The sequence below is a fragment of the Centropristis striata genome, chromosome 7 (genome assembly GCF_030273125.1).
Source record: "Centropristis striata isolate RG_2023a ecotype Rhode Island chromosome 7, C.striata_1.0, whole genome shotgun sequence".
NCBI classification, from domain to species: Eukaryota; Metazoa; Chordata; class Actinopteri; order Perciformes; family Serranidae; genus Centropristis; species Centropristis striata.
In genome coordinates, this window is record NC_081523.1 from 2,708,121 (window position 1) to 2,731,672 (window position 23,552).

At 36.6% G+C, this 23,552-nt stretch overlaps 2 protein-coding genes across 5 annotated transcripts in view; one reads left to right on the forward strand and one right to left on the reverse strand.

Annotated features, from left to right (window-relative positions):
* The window catches only part of rusc2 (RUN and SH3 domain containing 2), a 78,129-nt gene extending 63,057 nt beyond the window's left edge, over window positions 1-15,072 (reverse strand). For all 4 annotated transcript variants that reach the window (XM_059336484.1, XM_059336483.1, XM_059336482.1 and 1 more), the window contains exon 1: window positions 14,966-15,072. The gene's annotated coding sequence lies outside the window, so the exon portion shown is untranslated. The remainder of the gene's footprint in view (window positions 1-14,965) is intronic.
* Window positions 15,073-17,870: 2,798 nt separating this feature from the next.
* LOC131974247 (nuclear factor 7, brain-like) lies at window positions 17,871-19,925 on the forward strand. The gene has a single exon (XM_059336487.1). The coding sequence runs from the start codon at window positions 17,884-17,886 to the stop codon at window positions 19,309-19,311; it is 1,428 nt and encodes a 475-aa protein (XP_059192470.1). The 5' UTR covers window positions 17,871-17,883; the 3' UTR covers window positions 19,312-19,925.
* The last annotated feature ends 3,627 nt before the right edge of the window (window positions 19,926-23,552 follow it).

Genomic DNA, 23,552 nt, shown 5'->3' on the forward strand with positions numbered 1-23,552 from the left:
TCCATTTAGGAGAACTCTCCCATCACTTTGCCTCCTTCACGGGTCAAAAGTTGGGGCCAGCTACAAAACATGATTGCTGCACAGCAAAATGTGTAGTGTTGTTTTTTCAGTGTTAATAATTTTGAGCTGGTGAGTGTTGACTTCGGAGTTGTTCTAACACTTGTAGTGATCAAAAAGCTCTGCCAGTGTCTCTAAAAATGTCAGAAAATACATTAAAAATGTTCTAATAGATTATAAAAAATTCTAATAGATTATAAAAAAAATTCTAATAGATTATAAAAATGTTCTAATAGATAATAAAAATGTTCAAATAGATTATAATAGATTATAACATTTTTGTAATAGATTCTAATAGATTATAAACATTTTCTAATAGATTATAATTTTCTAATAGATTATAAAAACAATTCTAATAGATTATAATAGATTATAAAATGTTCTAATAGATTATAATTTTCTAATAGATTATTAAAAAAATTCTAATAGATTATAAAAAAATTCTAATAGATTATAAAAATGTTCAAATAGATTATAATAGATTATAACATTTTTCTAATAGATTCTAATAGATTATAAACATTTTCTAATAGATTATAATTTTCTAATAGATTATAAAAATGTTCTAATAGATTATAATTTTCTAATAAATTATACAAAAAAATATAATAGATTATAAACATTTTCTAGTAGATTATAAATTAATGAATGTTAATTATTTAATAATTTTCTAATAGATTATAAATTAATGAATGTTAATTATTACATTAGTGAAAGGAAATAACATGATTTTAGGGTTAAAAATACACTTTAATGTGTCATAAAATAACATGATGTATGTTAAAAATTAACACTCACAGTGAAAAGGAATAACACAATTTGGAGTTAAAAGTGCACTTATGTGTTGTCATAAAACAACACCAAAACTGTCAAATATTTAACACTATTAAAGAGTTAAAATATTAACACTTTTCAAAGTGTAATTTTAACTCAGAATCCGTGAGAACTATATAAACTCAGAAAAGGTGTTAAATTGAACACTGTGAGTTGAATTAACACTCCTGATTTTGCTGTGTGGAGCTGGAAGGGATTCAGTTTATTTTCTGACGGTTTCATTTAAAGTGCTGTATCAACATCAGAGAATGACCACAATGATGTCCAGTCATTAGTAGAATTACTCCATCGATCGCTGCCCTCTTTGATGCATTTCACATCAGGAGATTCTGGGTTTGCTCGGCTGGCACAAAACAAGATGAAGGTGGGGGATTCTTATGAACATGGTGCAGCTCATAGCAAAAATCCAAGAGCATTAAATACATATTTTCTTTGACCCTTTATAACATAAAATCTAAAGTCACTGTTTAATATGAATTTATAATCTATTAGAAACATTTTTATGTATTTTCTGACATTTTTAGAGACCCTGTGAGCAACATTCATTACCATAACACATTTCAAAATAAAAAAACAACATGTTTTTTTTTCTTTGGCAAGCACTTAAATATGCTCAAGGGTAGCTGGTATCGCCAAAATGTATTTTATTAAAATATACACATATTTTAATGCAAACAATTCTATCATTACCGTAACATTTAACCATTTTTTTCTCTCATAAATTTTCATTCAGATTTTACTAAAAAACATTATATTTGATTATATTCGGTTAAATTATAAATTTTTAAACAAATTTATGTTTATTTTTATAAAGTTTATAAAATATTTATTGTATATAAGTGTGGGGGAAACCATGACATTTTTATCTGGACGCATTACAGTATGAATAAAATATAAATAAAATAAAAAATATGTTGCCCTGCTTAGCCTGCCGCCCCCGCGACCCGGCCCCGGATAAGCGGAGGAAAATGGATGGATGGATGGACAAAACAATGAATTGTGCCTCATTATGGCTATAGTGTTAATTCATATAAAAGTGAAATATATTTAGTTTAATAAAGTATGTCCTTATAATCTTAGACTGGCTTCATGAGAATCACCCAGGTGCTGTTCTTCTACAACAAACTGAGCTTAAAGTGAAGTTCTCTGTCTTGCAGAGTCACAACGTGGAACCCACAAGTCACAAGTCACTCCCCTGAACCACCTCTGTGTTCTTGGCGAGCTTTAGATGAACGCCTGACCTTGATCCCTGCTTCCTCGGAGGCTTAGTGACACTTCCCCTCCTCTCCCGCTTCTCTGCCTGAACTTGAAGAGCTTACAGGAGCTTGCATAACAGTATAGCGGAGTGCTGCCACCGCTAACAGGTATTAGCGTTAGCTGACATCCCGTCACAGCGGGGGGAACGTGGCAGGCAGTAGCTGTTTGCTTAAAATGCAAATAAGGGAGAATTTCTTTATTACTGACTGTTGAGGAGATACTAACTGGGGCTGAATCACCTACAGAGTTCTGATCCTCTACAAAACAAATGGACAGTCCGCTGATTTAAACCAGTAAAAACACTGACTAAATAAAATATATCACAAAGGTTAGGGCTGGGCGATATATCGAAATAAAAAATATATTGATATACTTTTTTAATGTGATATGGAATTAGACCATATCACATATATCGATATATTTCCATTTTTATTTTCTTTCTTTATACAGTCATGGAAAAAATGATTAGACCACCCGTTGTTTTCTTTAAGTTATTGCTCATTTTGATGCCTGGTTCAACTAAAGGTACATTTGTTTGGACAAATATAATGATAACAACATAAAACTGCTCAAAAGAGTTTAATTTTTTAAGAGCTGATATCTAGACATTTTCCATGGTTTTCTTGATAATGATTCTGGTTATTATCAAGAAAACCATTGAAAATGGCTAGAAATTGAAGAAAACAAGGGTCTTACTATTTTTTCCATGGCTGTATATAAATGCTGCCCTTGCTAGGGTTTGTCATATTTAGTTCTTTTGTAATGTTCGTTATTAAGTTCGTTAAGATATTTTTTTTATGTTTGTTAAGATATTTTTTTTATATAAATGTGCACTTTATGGAGCTTTGATTTAAAAAAAAAAAAAGAAAGGTTCTCCTGTTGTTATACAGTATTTATGTTCACTTAAATAAACGGTTTCAATAAAACTACTTGTGACATGTCATATTTGACTTTGATTTTAACTGAACATTTGCTGTCAAAATATCAGGATATATATCGTATATCAATATTCAGCCAAAATATATCGGGATATGACTTTTGGACCATATTGCCCAGCCCTAAGGTCAAGTTGTCTTTAGATATTTTAATTGGGAAATGTCACATAAAAACTTTTAATTAAGTGGGTGTGTTATATATCTTTTCTCCAGTGTTCTACTCCTTGAAGAAAGCTGGTTCTTGGTTTTATCTTCATGTCAATCATCACGACGGGTCAAACATAGAGGACAAATTTGTCCACAAAGATTAATTAGGTATAACTCGACTCTGCTGCACATCCAGGTGTACATTTACACAAATACACAAGCTACGATAATACAAAACATCATGAGGCAAATATCTTGTTTCTGAAGCTGCAGTTCTCTCCTTTCATCCATCCCTTCTCTCTCTGTGCTGACTCTGTCCTTCTCACTCTTCTCCTCTTTCTCTGGTCCATTTCCAAGCAACTCTAACTCTCTTTCAAGGCCTCTTTCGATCCATCAAGCTTTCCCCTCTTCTCTGTGCCACCCTCCCCCCTCGGCTTCACTAAATCCCTGCTCCCCTACTCTCTCTGCTGCTCTTCCATCCACTGTGTGCACTGCAGTGCAATACGTCTTTCCTTAGCCCACTTCTGCCACTCTAATCGTCTTCCTCCCTCGTTCCTTTCATCTCTCTTGTCTCTCTCTCTCTCCTCTCAAGCTGCTGCACACACAAACAGCCAACCAAGATGGACTGCAGATGGTTACAGCCAGATCACCTCACAATCCCACAGCGCTTCTAGAGTAGGTGGCCACAGTCGATTTCACAGCCCAGTCCCTTTGAGAGTGAGTTTGTAGGAAATACCCTACGAGTGTTGCCGCTGTTGTTGTGCCTCGTGTTTACTTCCAGCAGAGAGAATCTAATAAGTACTTGAACAGCAGAAGGCGTCCTAATAGAACCACAAGAACAACCACAAGCTGTTTCGTGCTTCTTGTGGTTGTTGCGGTGCGGATAGTTACCTTGGCGTAACTCTTGACAACCAACTGTCCCTCTCCACAAACATCACCGCCACTACCAGATCTTGCAGATTCCTGCTGCATAACATCAGGAGAATCCGTCCGTTTCTCACTCAGAAGGCAGCTCAGGTCCTGGTCCAGGCGCTGGTCATCTCACACCTGGACTACTGCAACTCCCTCATGGCAGGTCTGCCTGCCAAAGCCATCCGACTTCTGCAACTCATCCAGAATGCAGCTGCTCGATTGGTCTTCAATCTTCCCACATTTTCACACACAACACCCCTCCTCCGCTCCCTCCACCGGCTACCGGTGGCTGATACGCTTCAAGACTCTAGCTCTGGTCTACTCTGCTGCTAACGGTTCAGGTCCTACTTACATCCAGGACCTTGTCAAACTCTACACCCCTGCCCGTCCTCTCCGCTCTGCATCAACCAAACAGCTGGCGACTCCCACCCTGCGTGGGTCAACTCGCCTCAAAACCTCCTCCAGACTTTTCTCTGTCTTGGCTCCCAAATGGTGGAACGAGCTCCCCACCGACATCAGGACCTCAGACAGCCTGTACATCTTCCGCCGCAGGCTGAAGACCTATCTCTTCCAACAATACCTCGGTTAAGTCATGGTCACCTAACATATATATAAAATAAATAAATAAAAAAATCTTATTCTTTTCTTCTTTAACATATAGCACTCCTTTAGCGATGACAGTTAGCTCTTAAAGTTCTGTACTTACTTGATTCCTGTGGTCTATGTCTAGTACCATCAGGTTGAATGCACTTATTGTAAGTCGCTTTGGACAAAAGCGTCTGCTAAATGACATGTAATGTAATGTAATGAACCACACGATCTCTCCTCTTCTGTTGTAACATTCCCGTCCACATTCTTGCAAAAATATTTGAGAAATTTTGCAACAGTTGCAGATGCTGCAATATCACCGCTTGCACTATGCTGAATGCAAGAAGCATGAATCAGCTTTTAAGGTTAAACACCTTGCTCAAGGTGTTGAAACAGCAACCTTCTGGCTTGGTTTGACCCATGAATGGTTTCAGGAGGGAATAATGGATATTTACCAATACCAATTTATCGTAAAATAACATCTGTCTGTTTCTTCCTGTTATACGTGTAATGTGTATGCTAGGGCTGCACAATTAATCGATTTTTAAACGTGATCATGATTTTGGCCGCCACGATTAAATTAACGTGATCGTTGGGGATATTTCCATTTTAAAATGTGTCTCTCCTGCAGATCTAATCAAGCACTTTCTACACCAGTAGTCCACCAACCACCAGGGGGGCGAACACATAGTTAAATACAATATTGATCAAAATAATTGTGATTATCATATTGGCCATAATCGTGCAGCCCTAGCATATGCAACAAAAGAAACCTTGTAGTTCTGCCTAGGGATGTCCCAATCAACTTATCTGTCCGCAATTCTGATCCCAGTTGAGAATTATTAAATATCCAACACTTCCTAAAGGGTACAGCTGCACAGTGCAAACTTCAAGTACATTAAAAAATCAATCCATAAAACATGTTTGACAAATGGAGAGCGTTGCATTGCGTTAAGAAAAAAGAAATGCATGCATCCAAGCTGTTCCTGGATGCTTTTAAAAATCATTTTGCTGCTGAAGGCAGATCTATGGGCCTTATCCTCTGAGGCGGAGTTTTAATCTCTTCATCAGGCTAAATGTCTCTGCCGGTAACTCTGAAACTGCAAAGGCAGCAGAGAAGCAGCGTCTGTGGAGCCAAATAATGAGGAATCAGTGGTGCATTCAATCCTACTTGAGGCTTGAAGGATTTATATTTTCACGACTTTCAACTATAATCAAAATATTGAAATTTGTTCTGAACTTTAGTGCATAGGACGTACTTGCTGTAAGAAAGTTATTGCCTCTCCCACGCCGTCCATATTTCTACCCTGATTCAGCAGCTGAACTACCAGTCACCATGTAATTACCAGACTGTTGTTCAATTCCAGCCAACAGCACAGTGAAAATGTCCACAGTATATTGATAGTGTCCCGGCAGCTCCCAGTGCTCTTTCACAGTCAGACAAATGAGCACAAAATACAGAGCAAGCCTGGGCCACATTCATCTGCTGCAGCAATAAACACGCACACAAAGGCACACACACTCACACACACACACACACACACACACACACACACACACACACACACACACACACACACACACACACACTCGTAGCTCTCCCAAACAGTCGTCTGGGTGCCTTTAAATCAGTGAAGCATTGCAGGCCGAGCCATGAAAGGAACAGAACTACCATAACAAGCTAGAGGGCAAAAGCTGTGTGTGTGTGTGTGTGTGTGTGTGTGTGTGTGTGTGTTTGTGTCAAAAGTCTCAAAAATGGCCAGCTGAACATCCATCATGAACATATTTATTTTCCTTTCAGACACAAAAATTATGGTCCTTGCACTTTGACTCAGAATCCCAAAACCAACGGAGGGAGAAATATTCAGGTCTTTTACACAAGTAAGGACAGAAAGACCATAAACTAAAATAGGGCTGCAACCAACTATTATTTTCATTATCGATTAATCTGTCTTTTAGTTGTTTGGTCAATAAAATGTTGAAAAATATCAATGAGTGTTTCCCAAACCACAAGATGACGTCCTCGAATCTCTTGTTTTGTCCACAAACCAAAGAGATATTCAGTTTATTGTCATAAAGGAACAAAGAAACCAGAAATATTCACATTGAAGAAGCTGAAATCAGAGAATTTGGACTTAAACCAAGTATTCCATTATCAAAATAGTTAACGATTAATTCAATAATCAATTATTGTTCGATTAATCGTTGCAGCTCTAAACTAAAACACTCCATTACAAGTACAAGTTTCAGCAGCAAAATGTATTCAGATATCAAAAGCAGTAGTATGTTTTCATCAAGCTGAATGTTTTCTGACAATATTTCACTTTGATTCACACAGCCAGTGGTAAAAATCTTCATTAACAGCCCATTGCAAAAAACACATATTTTATCAAATAAATGTGTGTAGAATCAAAATTAAAAGTACTTGCATTATATCAGCAGATTGCATTTTTTTTTTTTACATAAACAGACCATAAACAAACACCGATATAAAGATTGTAGGAGTATGAATTCAATTAGCAAATACCAATTAATCAAAATTGTAAACAAACAGTATCAACGTTCTGTCGCTTGAAATGCTCTCATCAAGTCTTGCAAATAATGCCAAACAGGCACAACAACACACACCAACTTGTCTAAGAGCAGTACGTAACTTCTGGTGCACCAGTGTGGGAAAGTTGCCACCACAACTGTGGGAAGATGCTAGATCCCAACTACCAAATGGTCTACTCTGCCTCTGATTGACTTAATATTCTTACCCTATCCATGACCAATCTCACTCCTCATGCCTAAACCTAACCAAGCCATCACCATCTGGAGTTGTGTGAACTTGTATTTATATGTAAAAATCCTGCACTCCATCTTTAAACAGTACTTGAATAAAAGTGCTTTTATACTTTTGCACTACTGCCCACACACTATAGAGCAAAATTACTTCATTGTCTTATTTCTCCTGATTGAAAACGGAAAAGGACCCTGATTGGTTCCCTGAGGAACTCCTAGAACATTGTTAATACTTTCACAAAGCCCTGAAAAGAAACGTTGCATCGCCATCACAAGGAGGTTCATGTCGAGGCCAAACCACCGAAGCCTGCAGAGACTACACGTGGACTCAGCTGCCTGTGAAGACACACTGTCCTGTGACTAATATCAGCGCTTTCTTTGACTAGAAGAGTTCAACAGTTTCCAAAGACTGTTTGACTTGCAGGTTTCAAAAGAAACTCTTTTGAATCCACTGCACTGTTAAATAAAAGCCCATTTTATTCAAAAGTCTGTTTACGACCAGCAATGAAGATTAATGGTTTTCAGTTAACAGACGTTTCTGGAAAGACATATCTGAAACAGAGAGGTGTTTCAATTTTAACTGTTGGAGGTTAAATGCCTTGCATAGAGTAAACTCAATGCTATTTACAAAGGAGTTGAACTAGCAACCTTCTGCTCACAGACCATGTATTTCATACAAATATCATGGCAGCAATAATCATAAACCTACATTATGGGCCTTTCTAACCTTTTCTCTTCAAAAGAAATATTTAAACTTGGGAATAAATATTATTTGGTGGTCAAAATTTAGAAAGATACTTTATTAAAATGTCATGGTGGCACATATTTACAGCAATAATGGCATCAGTGGGAATCACATGGTCCTAGCTCAGAGTTACACAAGCACAAGAGTCATGCTTGTTTTTGTTTTATTTTTTGGGTTGAAGTATAGAGAGTTGAGACAAAAAAGGCTTTTGGGATGTTGGCACGCCATGAAAAGTTCTCAAAATAATTATAAAATACAATCCTTCAACACTGGACAACTTTCAGAACAAGCCAAGCAAAGCATTCAGGTGACATTTTTGACTGAGTGCAGCTGCAGATAACAGTGTTGAAAAAGTCTATTTGAGGAAACGTGATAAGACACAATAGGACCTGCATTATATCTGCATACAATGCTTTTACAAATCAGAGATACTCACACACGTTAGATTAAACCTCTGAAGTCCAGGGGATATTGGTTCAAATTTGTCAACTTCCTCTGCATTAATTTCTGTCTGTGTTCAGCATCTTTCAGTCTGTCCTTACATCACATGCATGGCTCCTTTTTCTCCACACAAACTTGGCTATCAGTCAGATTTTTCATTTTATTTTAATTAACAAAGTATAAAGCTGCCAGGAACCCAAAATACAAACAAAAGACACAGGTGTCAATGGAAATGTACCATTTGTTTAACCATTTATACACACAAAAATAAGAAAAAGTTATAAATAAGCAGAAAAAGTAATAAATAATAAAACTACAAAACAGTCTATTTGCATGTAAATTAAAAATAGTAATAGCTTTCATTGTAGAAAGAAAATTCACAATTTAAAAATGGCCTAGAAACATAAATGGCACACTGTGAAAGCTCCTATGATTGCACGTTAACTGGCTTTCTCAGCTTGTCTACATATCATACATAAATAAAGTTATTACTGTAAATACTTACTGTAATTTTGTGTCTTTTTAAAATAATTTTGTGTCTTTTTTTAGTAATTTTGTGTCTTTTTGGTGATTTTGTGTCTTTTTTAAATAATTTTGTGTCTTTTTAAAATAATTTTGTGTCTTTTTTAGTAATTTTGTGTCTTTTTTTAAATAATTTTGTGTCTTTAAAATAATTTTGTGTCTTTTTTTTAGTAACTTTGTGTCTTTTTGGTGATTTTGTGTCATTTTGTGTCTTTTTTAAAATAATTTTGTGTCTTTTTTAGTAATTTTGTGTCATTTTTTGTCATTTTGTGTCAAAACAGTCTATTTGCATGTAAATTAAAAATAGTAATAGTTTTCATTGTAGAAAGAAAATTCACATTTTAAAAATGGCCTAGAAACATAAATGTCACACTGTGAAAGCTCCTATGATTGAACTTTAACTGGCTTTCTCAGCTTGTCTACATATCATATATAAATAAAGTTATTACTGTAAATACTTACTGTAATTTTGTGTCTTTTTAAAATAATTTTGTGTCTTTTTTTAGTAATTTTGTGTCTTTTTGGTGATTTTGTCTTTTTTAAATAATTTTGTGTCTTTTTAAAATAATTTTGTGTCTTTTTTAGTAATTTTGTGTCTTTTTTTAAATAATTTTGTGTCTTTTTAAAATAATTTTGTGTCTTTTTTTTAGTAATTTTGTGTCTTTTTGGTGATTTTGTGTCATTTTGTGTCTTTTTAAAATAATTTTGTGTCTTTTTTAGTAATTTTGTGTCATTTTTTGTCATTTTGTGTCAAAACAGTCTACTTGCATGTAAATTAAAAATAGTAATAGCTCTCATTGTAGAAAGAAAATTCACAATTTAAAAATGGTCTAGAAACATAAATGTCACACTGTGAAAGCTCCTATGATTGAACTTGAACTGGCTTTCTCAGCTTGTCTACATATCATACATAAATAAAGTTATTAATGTAAATAAAACATTTTCAATAAATAGATGGACTCCAGAGGGTTAATAAAAAACTTAAAACGTGATAAGACACAATAGGACCTGCATTATATCTGCGTACAATGCTTTTACAAATCAGAGATACTCACACACGTTAGATTAAACCCCAGAACACACATGCTAATGCTCACATGCTAACACACACAGAAACTATGCACATCCGGCCTCCGCAGGCCCTCGGTTACATAACATGTTCACAGAGAAACATTCCAAGATCGGGAAGAGCAGCTGAACGCTGACAACAGGCACGCCGCCTCACACACTCAATCTTTTATGGTTCAAATAAATGTGCATGACCGTGATGCTGAGGCTTCAGACTCGTAGTGCCATGATGATTAGCTCAACACCCACAGGTCCTTCTCACGCCGACTGGTGACGCAGACACATCCAGAACTGGTCTCATCACAGAACAGAAAAACAAGTGCTTCTTACTGTGCAAAGACACTGCTGCTGTAATTGACTTCCACTATAAATAAACAGAGCTGATTTTACTAATGTTAATTAACAGCTGTGATGTAGCAACATTCACTGGTTCCAGATTTGCTGCACTGGGTTTTGGACAGTTTGACAAAAGAAGAAAATTGTCAACAGATCACAGTTTTATTTTATTAGCATTTATTATCACCTTTTCATTATTATTTATCTTACCTGTTCTTGCTATTTCCTGCATCTTGCATTACATTACAGTATTAATCTTGGCTATAGTAGCCTACATATTCAGCTCAGTTCAATTTTACTTCTATACCATTTCATATAAATACTGTTTATTATTTAAATATCTATTGATCTCAGCTGTTCTTGGTATTTGCTGCCTCCTTTCTATATTGCGCTATATTTTTGCACTCTAATATTTTTGCATGTTTTAATTTACTTATTCTTATTTATTCTTATTTCCTCACTTTACTGTAGCACTTTGAGCTCCACTTCCTAATGAAGGGTGCTGTATTATTAAATGTATAAATAATAATGATTATTATTATTAATACATACAAACTTATTCTTACCCGTTTTTTTTATTGCACTATATTAACAGCTGTGATGTAGCAACATTCACTGGTTCCAGATTTGCTACACTGGGTTTTGGACAGTTTGACAAAAGAAGAAAATTGAAGATGACAGCTTGAGCTGTGGGAATTTGCAAAATGCATTATCGTTATTTTTGGACAAATTGGTCTAATACGTCCAAATTATAATCAAGAAATTAGAGGAAAAAATGATCAGTTGCAAAGTAAATATTAAGTCATGGTAGTGCACAGTAGAGCTAAATTAAACCTCAATTAAACTGGTTAAACCGTTGCTACAGAATATCAAATAAATGTGCAAAATGTCAATCACAGTTTCCCTGAGCAAGTTGTTAATTTGCTTGTTTTGTCCTACCAACAATCCAAAATTATCATTTATATTAAAAAACAAAACAAAAAGCAGCAAGTCCTTACAAGAAGCTTGAATCAGCACTCTCTGCCAATTTTTTTTACCTGAACAATTAATCGATATTGACAAACAAATTGGGTAAGAGATTAATTGTCTTATAGTTTTAGCTCTTATGCAAATGACGTCCAGACTTTACAGGTAACTTTAGACGAAAAAGTTGGCAACTCTCAATTTCTATACTGTCTTTATTACTTTGGGTTTGAGAACTATCAGTCAGTTTCTGGACTCTGACATTTACTTTTGCAAGACCGACCTTTTAGATTTAGTGATAGAGGTGTTAGCTAACCAGAAGGAATCCAAACAAACATCTGTGTTTTCTTTAAGAACCCGATAACTTCTGCTCTGCTGACACATCCTTGTCGTTAAGTTATAGATTTAAAAGCTGAGAGACTTTTTACTGGTACAAGCCGTGACACAGTTCAGCTGGCTGCTGTTGATTTGGGGTGATATTTTAACCTCAAACGTCCCTCTAAGCCTGCTGATCTTCAAATCTCTCCCTTGATCTCTTACTGTCTGTAATCTGCCAGTTCAATGACGTTCTACTTGATTAAGTGTAGGGATGGTTAGGGCTGGGCGATATGGACCAAAAGTCATATCCCAATATATTTAGGCTGAATATATATCCCGATATTTTTATCACAAAGTGAGGGCAAATGTTCAGTCGAAACCAAATATCACATGTCACAAGTAGTTCTATTGAAACCGTTTATTTAAGTGAACATAAATACTGTATAACAACAGGAGAACAGTACATTTTATTTATTTTATTTCATTCTCTTTTTAATTTATTTTATCTTATTGTATTTTACTGTTCTATTGTCCATCTCTTTGTATTGTGTTATCTATTTATTGTTGTGCAGCACTTTGGAAACCTTGTCTTTGCTAAAATTGTGCTATATAAATATAGTGGATTGGATTGGATTTGAGTACCTTTTTAAAAAAGAAAATCAAAGCTCCATAAAGTGCACATTTAAATAAAAAAAATATCTTAAATAAAAGTAGCCTATGAAATAAAATGAGGCCAATCTTGGACGGCCAGCCTATGTAAAAATGTGTCTGCAGTACATTTAACAGGCAAGTTTGTCTCTGAAGGAAATCTTCATCATAATTTTTGTAGTACAAAATACATTGGTACCATCTTTCAAAGACTACTTAGCTCAGGCAATAAAGTAGGATAATCATTGAAAAATAACTAAGTTTTCTAAAATGATTCCCCTGTCTCAAAGTCCCTTTGCTTTCTCCAAAACCAGACTAGGCCTACTACTATTTAGGGCTCCAACTAACGATTATTTTCATCATCGATTAATCTGTCGATTATTTAAACGAGTAATCGATTAGTTGTTTGGTCAATAAGATGTTGAAAAATGTCAATCAGTGTTTCCCAAACCACAAGATGACGTCCTCAAATCTCTTGTTTTGTCCACAAACCAAAGAGATATTCAGTTTATTATCATAAAGGAACAAAGAAATATTCACATTCACAATCAGAGAATTTGGACTCATTGTCTTTAAAAAAAACTGCTTAAACCAATTATTCCATTATCAAAATAGTTGACGATTAATTTAATTAATCGATTATTGTTTGATTAATCGAATTGTTGCAGCTCTACTACTATCATTGGTACAACTACTGCTGCTGCTACAAGAACAGTAAGCAACATTTTCTTGCAACTGTCACTGCAACTACAGCTACTGCAATTTATAATAAAGCATCATTAGTATGATTTCCTCATAAGAACACTACCTATCTATCTGCAGGCAGCTGGAGATGGATGATAATTATTCTGTAGAAGTAAGCATGTTGCCAAATAGTTGACTAATATTGACTGAGATAATTCAGTCTGCAAAAAACAACGTGACTCAAGTCCTGGAATTAGAGTGCAAGGTAGAAAAATAAGAGTTTACACTGCAGGAGTATAATAACCAAGCATTAGAGTCTTATTTATCAGACTGTCACTAATATCAGAGTCAGTTAGGTAAGTAGACAACCTGCCATTAACCCACAAGTGCTACCAGCATGGATTCTTATTGTGTAAAGTGAAACAGATACGACATCTAATAATTATATGTAACAACTAAGCGCTGTAAACACACTGCTATGCACCAAGAATGTCACTGGAAGATCACCACTGAACACTTCAAGGCCTTACAGCAACATAAAAACATCATTCCTATGATGATTTACAGGGAGGATATATTTCATCTTTGTTTTAAATAAGTAGCAAAACTCACATGTTAATGCTGTAGACAAGACACGACGGTGTTATTGCTTTTATGCTAGTAGAATATTCTGCATCCCTAATATAATGCATGTAATAATGCACCTCAACACCAGCTGCAAACATCAATATAGCAGGAAGTAGAGCCGGCCTGCCTTCAAAATAAAAGCCTGGGAATATGCACTAACAAATATGGACTAAAAATGCTTTCAAAAGCATTGTACATGTATGGCTAACAACAACTTCAAAATAGTCAAATCAACTCATATCTATAGCTATATGATGATAATTTATAGCTGCAAATAGATATGATGAACTATATTGTGTTTCCAAAGGGACTTGATAATAAGCAGATTCATATTTTAAGATATGATTTGAAATGGCATTGGAAAACCTTATTTTATTAGCATTTCACATTTAGTGATTACAAATTGTTGTTCTGATTTTCTACAAAAGAATACACTATTTTTTCTTTACTTCTTTGCTTATCCATCTCACTTTTTGACTTGTGTTTTGTTAGAAATTTGTGTTGGCGAAATGCTTGAAATAAAAACATCATCAAATAATGATATAAACAATTACTATTAGATAAAAAATGTAAGTAACATTTAAATAAAATAAAAAAATAAATAAAAATAGGGAACGCTTGCCACCAAGCTTTTATTTTGGTAGATTCGAGCGGTAGCCATATTGTTTCACTCCTTTAACTTGACGCTGTTGTTTCTGGAGATATCGGGTCAATATGGTGATAACATTGAGGTGCAGGCCGCTAGTATGACACCTTAAATCAGCCCTGTTTATAATGAACCAACAATAACAGCTTAATATTTAATAATTCTGTATTTTCATCCAACACAATTTAACCGTACAATTTAACTGCGTTAAAAACACACAACGCCACCAACCAAAGCTAGAACCATCTTTAAATTGAAATATTTAACGACAGTTTTATTTAAAGACATGACAGTTAGGGGCAGAAAACATGGGTTGTCTGTCAGGGTGCGTCTCTCCCGTTGTGACCGACCGAGGCATCATTTTTTCAGCCCAGCGGAACATTTTCCTCCTGCGTCTCTTCTCATCATTCTCTGATTAAATAACCGCATTAAAATGTAATTAAACACACTCACCTTGCCGCCGTTGGTCAGCAGAAGGTCTGTTGTTGACACAAAGCATGAGGAGCTGGAGATAAAACCGGGTCCTGGTGCTGTTGTTAGTCCTGGTCGGGAGGGACTCTGGTTGTCTCTGAGACAGACTGCAGCCAGACACGGCGCTGCATCAGGAGGGGCGGGGCCAGGGCGATGCGTCATCAAGAGGGGCGGGGTCATGACGGGGCGTCATCAATGGGGGCGGGGCCAGGGAGCGGAACGTCATCCTGAGGTCACAGCCCCAGACCGGATTATCTAACCCTGCTGGGTGGGTCCGGGCTGGGGCTCATGGACATAATTTTTTTGGGGGGGGACACGGTTCTACACAGGGGCCTCCAGGGGCCACTGCCCCTGTGAAGAAGCCTTTGGCCCCTGCTGTGGCCCCTGTGTCAAATTAATAATAAAATGATCAATTTATAACAATGAACAATGAAACTATTCTAACCTTTTTTTTGTTCAAACAATATCTCATTGTACACAAAAGAAACCCAGAATGTGTACATTGTATAATAATTTAACTCTATGGAGTCTTATGGGGCTATTTTGTCCATTTTTTAATCCTTTTCATGTCTTTACATGTCTTTGTAAGTCATTTTGTGTCTTTTTTGGACATTTGTGTCTTTTTTAGTTATTTTGTGTCTTTTTTGGTCATTTTGTGTCTTTTTTTGTCATTGGTGTCATTTATGTTTCTTTTTTGTATCTGTTTTAGTTATTTTGTGTATTTTTTTGGGTCATTTTGTGTCTTTTTTGGTCATTTTGTGTCTTTTTCAAGACATTCAAAGATTTTGAATGCTTGAATATCATCTTTGCCATTCTTTCATGTGCTAATGTGCCCCTCTGATTAAACACTGGCCCCTCATTGGCCCCCACAGTAAAATTGGTCTAGAACCGCCACTGCACAGGGGACATGTCCCCTGCAGTTTTTACCGTCCAAAAGAGAAGCGTCAGGCACTAGGACCAACAAAAATGTATTATTAGGGCCTCGGGGCAAGATTTCGGAAAAAGGGAGATGTAACAGTTTTTTTAGATCGCTCTAACAAAGCTATTTTTTCATTTTTCTAAAAAAAAAAAAACATATGTAGACGTTCAGGAAGAACTCAGGACGCTCAAAGTGAAGTCGGATCAATGATAGGTATTATGGTTTTTCCAAAAATGCTTTCTGTTAGAGGCCAGAAATTCCAGCCTGTCAATGTTCCGGGACATTAGCAGGTGTCAGTTAATTCTGTTGATTGCTTTGATCTGATTGCCTTTGATTTTTGATGTGATTACAGTTACAGATACACACACACACACACATGCGCGTAAGCACGCACACTCCTCACACATGCATACACATGCTTCAAACACGTGCGCGCACACGCACACACACATACACACACACACACCCAGGTAACTTTATGTGATTTTAATTACACTTGCACACACACAAACACACACACGTAACTTTATGCGATTTTCGCTGCACACACACACACACACACACACAAATGCGCGCACACTCCTCCAGATACATGTTGCACACACACACACACACACACACACACACACACACATTTTGAGGTTAAAGGGCATAGTTATAAATCTCTGAAGAATCTCATCATAGTGTACACACACCGGCAGTAGCCCCCGTGGCCCTTTCAAAATTTCCCCCAGAGGAAATTTTCTAGTTATTATTATAACTGTAGAACCTCAACAATGCAGAGATTTAAAAAAATCTTATATTTAATGCCAAACAGATACACTTTTGATTATTTTTATTCATTATTTTCATGTGTGTTGAAAGACACCAACAATGAAAGACTTAGGGAAAAATACAATAAAACCTCGGATTACAAATGTGATTCTATACATCCATACTCATGATAATTGTGAAACTAAGTTTTTTCCTCTATAACCGTATCATCAAAACTGATGATTGTTACACCGCAAATTGTCACACTGTTCATGTCATGCATCAATATATTTTTGTCAGGTGACGGATAGTAGAGATGCAGAAGGAGAAACAGGAGGAGAGGCTGGAGGCTCACAGGTGAGGTTGAAAGAATAAACAGTAAACTTAAAAGTAACAATAGAAAACTAGAAGAACTACTAGAAAACACAGTGAACTGAAAGAGTTTGAGTTTTGAGATCTGCACTTTTCTTTGTTTTGTGACTGACCTCACACTGACTGTTGTGGCTCAAAGGTCATCATTCACAAGTTTTTCTCTCTGAACAGACTCATAAAACAGATCACCGTCACTGCAGCTCTGACAGTTCACTGCATTTATAGAAACAAGTGAACAAACAGAGACATGTCAGAGAGACATGAAAAACTTTTCCTCCTGGTTATAAGAGACGTGCTGCCATGTTGGAAGAGTTACAACAAAATCAAAAAACTCATCGACTCTCATGTTGACAGCTCTTGTTTCTCTGTTACAGATTTGTAAGAAGAAAGAAAGTAGAATATCTGGTCATGTTTCACTTTGAAAGCTGCAATTATAATATTTTTAAATCATCAAACATTGTGAAGATTCTCACAGAACATTGATAGATTATTTTCAACTTCCATATGTCACTTATGTGTTTTGCAGTTGTTAGTCTCATAATAAAGATTCAAACGGTTCATTCAGCAGAATCATGAGCAATTCATTTGTATGTACTGAATGAAGAGTTACATTGATACATATGAAAACATTGTGATGCCATCTGCTGGTGACTTAATAACATTACAGCATTTCCTGCTATTACCTGAACCTGTGACAGGTGATAGAAAGTGAAAGCAGATTTTCACATTGTTGACGGTGCTGAGACGCCATAACAGGGAGTGAGCTCTCAGCCGGAAAACACACATTTGGAGTATTTAATGCAGCTAGGGGCAGTAACTTGGTGAGTCTTGCTTTTTAATTTAGATACCAACAGAAATGGCTGAAAGAGCTCTTTTTGAAAGTTACCTGAGCTGCCATGTGTGTTCAGAGACTTTCAGAGATCCTGTGTCTCTGAGCTGCAACCACAGCTTCTGTTCAAGCTGCCTGAAGAAATTCTGGGAACAAACTAGAAACAAAAACTGTCCTATGTGTAAAAGAAAAGCATCAAAGGATCCTCCTTGGGTGAACTTTCCACTGAAGGGACTGGCTGACTCCTTTGCTGGGAGACAGAAATCTGGATCATCTGAGACAGAAAAAGAAGAGAAGAAGCTGGAGGTGGTGTGTAGTAAACATCCAGAAGAGCCTAGATTGTTCTGTAAGGATGAAGACAGAGCTGTGTGTCCTGTCTGTGAGTCTTCTCTCCACCAGAGTCACAAAGTGGTTCCTATAGAACAAGCAGTCAGTGACCTGAAGGACCAGCTGAAATCTGACTTACAGTCTCTGCAGGACAAGAGGGACAAATACAAACAAGTGGAGAAAACATACAATGAAGTGAGTCAACAGTCCAAGAAGCAGCTGTTGTCCACAGAGAGACAGATCAGAGCAGAGTTCAACAAGCTCCACCAGTTCCTGAAAGAGGAAGAGGAGTCCAGACTGGCAGCTCTGAGGGAGGAAGAGGAGCAGAAGGGGAAGACTATCAGCAGAGAGATGAAGAGGATTCAGGAGCAGATCTCCTCTCTGTCAGACAGTATCTCTGCTGTTGAAGAAGAGCTGCAGAAACACAAGGTGCCATTCCTCAGCAGTTATAAAGCCACTCAGACCAGAGCCAGAGTCCAGTGCTCACTGTCAGATCCACAGCTGCTCTCAGGAGCGCTGATAGATGTGGCCAAACACCTGGGCAACCTGTCCTTCAGAGTCTGGGAGAAGATGAAGGAGAAGGTCCACTTCACTCCTCTCATTCTGGACCCAAACACTGCATACTACAGGCTCTATCTGTCTGATGATCTGACCAGTGTGAGACGTGGAGACACAAAGCAGCAGCTTCCTGATAATCCAGAGAGATTCACTGACTGTGCAGATGTTCTGGGCTCTGAGGGCTTCAGCTCAGGGAAACACAGCTGGGAGGTGGAGGTGGGAGATCATCCTGTCTGGACTATAGGTTTGGTTAAAGAGTCAGTTGACAGGAAGGGAGAGAAATTTGCTTCACCAAAATATGGAATCTGGTGTTTATGGCATGGTGATGGAAAATACACTAATGGATCTGGTCAGACTGTCAGAGTGAAGAAGAGTCTCCAGAGGATCAGAGTCCAGCTGGACTATGACAGGGGGGAGGTGTCCTTCTACGACCCTGAAGACAAAATGACTCACATCTACACTCACAGAGACACTTTCACTGAGAAACTCTTCCCATTTTTCAGTCTTGGAAAGGCTGGTGATGCTAAAACTGCTGATATCAAAATCTGTCCAACAGATTTTTCTCTGTAATGTTCAGGAATGTTAATGTTTGTTCAGACTTTATTCTGATTTCATCATCTATCTAGATCTCAGTGGAATCATTTAAAGTAAAAAGTTGTAAATATAAACTCAATACTGGAGCTGCATTACAGGTGATAAACGTTCATACAGGTTTAAATCAGTTCTAATGTTTGGATTTTAAGAAACAGATTCAGTGTTTTAGTGACAAAAGTTATAAATAACAATTTATCCTGATTATCAACATTTACTTTTAAAATCAAATCTTTTAGTATCTTTCATCAGTTTTGTTTTTTATTTGTTGGTTTTTATTGTTATTGTTATAGTTATTTCAGTTTTAGATATGTTGTTTTATTAAATGTTGCAATGTTTTATTTTCATTCAGTCTTTAATTCTTACTCTGCTTCTTCATACTGTAGATGATATTTTGTAGTGATCACATGGTGAATAACATGAATGATTAATGTCAAATTGTGATGAACAAAAAGGAAATACCAGCAGAACAATTTAGTTTGTTTCCTCAATCAAATATATTAAAAATAATCAAATGTGCATCAGATGGATGCTGCTTCACATGATGTGTAATTAAATCAGCAGCAGTTTAATTTACAGGTTTGTGTTTATGTATTTCCAGTTTCTTTATTAGTGGGGCGGATTAGCTGAACAATCGTTCACTTTGTGATAAAAGCATGAAATTTGGTAGATGTGCTGGTGAATATGTTTCAAACAAATCTGGATATTGGGCCACCTCAAAAGCGCCCCCTAGTGGCCGTGGCAGGCATTTGTTATACAAATAAGTCAATGATGAATAAAAACTGCCCTTCTAATAATACCAACTGGTGATGAATTGTATATTGTTGGAAAGCCTGATTAGTCACCTTTACAACGAGGTACAGCTTGTAAGGATCGTGCATTCATGGAATGAGCAACGGGGCTAAACGTGTGGGTAGCACCCCCCAAAAATGTGCATCCCCTGTGAGGCGGATTAGCTCAATAAATCACAAGAATTGTTTATTTTGTGATAGAAGCACACAATTTGGTGGATGTGTTGGTGGATATGTTTCAAACAAATCTGTATATTAGGCCATCGCAAATTCGCCCCCTAGTGGCCATAGCAGTCATTTTCTTCGTTAAAATTACAAAAAATATTTAAATTATTTCTTAAAATATTTAAAAAATGTAAACTAAATATACGAACGTAAATTAAAAAATGTAAATACACATATTAAATTAACAAAAATCCAGTTAGACACTCTTTCAGTTATTTTTCCTGCCCCACCACAATCGGGCTAGCCATCGAGCTAGCTAGCAAATGAGCTAGCTAGCATTTGCTTCCTGGGACAAGCAGTGCAGTGCACTGTCCATCAAGGTATGTCTAAATATTTTATTTCACCTGTTATAATTATGAATAAAATATGCTATGAACATCATAAAGGCTAAAGAGAAAAACAATCATCATGGGCCTTGGCGGAAAAGTAAATTAGCAAGATAGCAAAAATAGGTACTTAAGCTAGCTAGTTAGCTTGGAACATGTATCAGTGGCTGTTGGGTGTGAAAGCTTAATAAGACACTGTTAAATTATGTCCTGTGGAATGTGGACATCCCTCTCTGCACACACACACACACACACACACACACACACACACACACACACACACTATATGTAATGTCTCCTTTGCCCATGTGGTTCTTTTTTTCTTTTTTTTAAAATGTATTTTATAACTCCATCACAGTTAGTCAGGCGGCTTAGGACCAGATTTGAGAAGAAAGGGACACGCCGGACAAAAGCACCAAAATTTTTCCACATGCTCTCTATCACCAAAGGTTTCAACTTTTGGTAGGAGCCACTTCATCAAGATTGCAGATCGGAGATGGCAGCCATATAAGCCATAAGCCATAAGTCTATGAGAACCAATATATCTTCCAAGCCACTTAGAAGGTCAATCATGGTGTCAAAATATACATTTTCTGGGTCAAAGAATAATTTAAAGCTATTGTGAATATCACTGGATGACTCACTGTAAATAATTTGTTGATCAAGATCTGACATGAGATGAAAGCGTACCCTTGATTTTTTTGAGCAGTGTACATGGCAGCTAATCCACACTCTCCCGTGAACATTGATTCCAAACAGTTTCAACTCAGGATACCCTGCTGCAACTTGAAGCGAGTTGCCCAGTCTGAGTGAAAATGAACATATCTATTTGATCAAATAATCTTCTAGTGATATTCTCAATAGCTTTAAATGATTCCTGGACCCAGAAAATGTATATTTTGACACCAAGATTGACCTTCTAAGTGGCTTGGAAGATATAGCATTTCTCATAGACTTTATATGGCTGCCATCACCGCAATCTTGATGAAGGGGCTCCTACTAAAAATTGAAACCTATAATGATAGAGAGTATGTGGAAAAAATGTGGTGCTCTTGTCCGGCGTGTCCCCTTTATTTGGCTAAGCCGCCTGACTAAGTCACACACCTCAGTACAAGGATTTTGCCAGAAAGAGTAACCTGCTACAAATAACCCTAGTAGAATTTTTAAAATGTATGATTTTTTTCTCTGTCTAAATGTGTTTTGTTTTTATTGTTGCAGGTCATAAAATATTGAAAATTATTTTTTCTTTTTAAGGAGCAACAGAAGAATACAAGCCAAAGAGGAGGCCGTAGCCTGTGAATGGGAATATCAAGACCTAATAAAATGTTATACAAAGTTAATGTTCTTTTCTATTAGACTGTAATAAAGCTTTTGTCACTTTAACATGTCTCTAAATTATATTTGTGGTGCTGAAAACATGAAACAGCAGCTGAAGGGTAGGCAAAGCATTCCACGGCAGTAACCACCGGCGGCCATTTTTAAAAATGTCCGCTTTTAAATGGCCATTTTAAAAAATGGCCGCCACAGCCATCAGAATTTTTTTTGCGATGGCCCAATATCCAGATTCATTAAACATGTATTCAGCAATGAGTGTACCAAATTTGATGCTTTTATCACAAAATGAACGATTGTTCAGCTAATCCGCCCCACTACACAGGGGATGCACATTTTTGGGGGGTGCTACCCACACGTTTAGCCCCGTTGCTCATTCCATGAATGCACGATCCTTACAAGCTGTACCTCGTTGTAAAGGTAATATACAATTCATCACCAGTTGGTATTATTAAAAGGGCAGTTTTTATTCATCATTGATTTATTCGTATAACAAATGCCTGCCACGGCCACTAGGGGGCGCTTTTGAGGTGGCCCAATATCCAGATTTGTTCGAAACATATTCACCAACACATCTACCAAATTTCATGCTTTTATCACAAAGTGAACGATTGTTGTAAAATATTGAGCTAATCCGCCCCACTATATATAAACGAGTCAAATAGCCAATTCACTGTACAAAAATATAGAAATAACTACAAATACGCATCAACTTCAACATTTGTGGACGGCTGGGAATTATAATAAATATAATAATTGATATTTTCTTTTGTAAAATCAGATCACAAATTAATAAATTGTACATAAAGAATCCAGAATCATCTTCATACGGCTGTGATGAAGGTAAATGTGAGAAAACGTGAGAAATAAAGCATGGCATGTTTAAAAAGAGTTGTGCAACTTGTTTATTTTTAATGGAGTTTAAAAGATTTAAAAGATGGTTAAACTTTTCCCTCCTACAACTTCACCACATTATAAACTGTAAAAACAGCAGTTCAAAGGTTAAAAACTAATAATTTACAACAGTCTCCTGAACATAAATATATATTTTTCACTTCTAGTGAGAAAAACCAACAGAGGAGCAGAATGGTTGCAGCTGTTGGTTAGTTTAGTGATGTGAAGTTGTAACAGTGTGTTGATACTAAAGTGTGTTCTAAACAGCCTCATTGAAGAGAGGGAGGACTGAGGGTTGCTACACAGAGATGGAGTGAGGCTGTCTACAATCATTTGCTCTGAAGGAGAATGAAGATGTTCACTAAAGATTAGTTAGAGTCAGTCAGCAGGACTGTATAATGCTGACTCAGTGTGTGAAGGCTGCACACATGGAGAAGCATTTCCAACAAGACAGCTCTGTTTCAGAAATGCTTCCACTGCTACATTTGACTCATTTTGTCTCCTATTTAATGCAGTTTTCAGAGACAACATGCTCACATGTGCATCATGTCACCAACATGACTGAATGGACAGAATGTGTACAGTATGTGGCTGCATGGACACATTTTACTTTGATACTTTGATACTTTACTTTGTCACCTGTTCAACACTC

Excerpts from the sequence above, each read along its gene's own strand:
- LOC131974247 (XM_059336487.1), top strand. The coding sequence starts at position 17,884 with ATGGCTGAAAGAGCTCTTTTTGAAAGTTACCTGAGCTGCCATGTGTGT.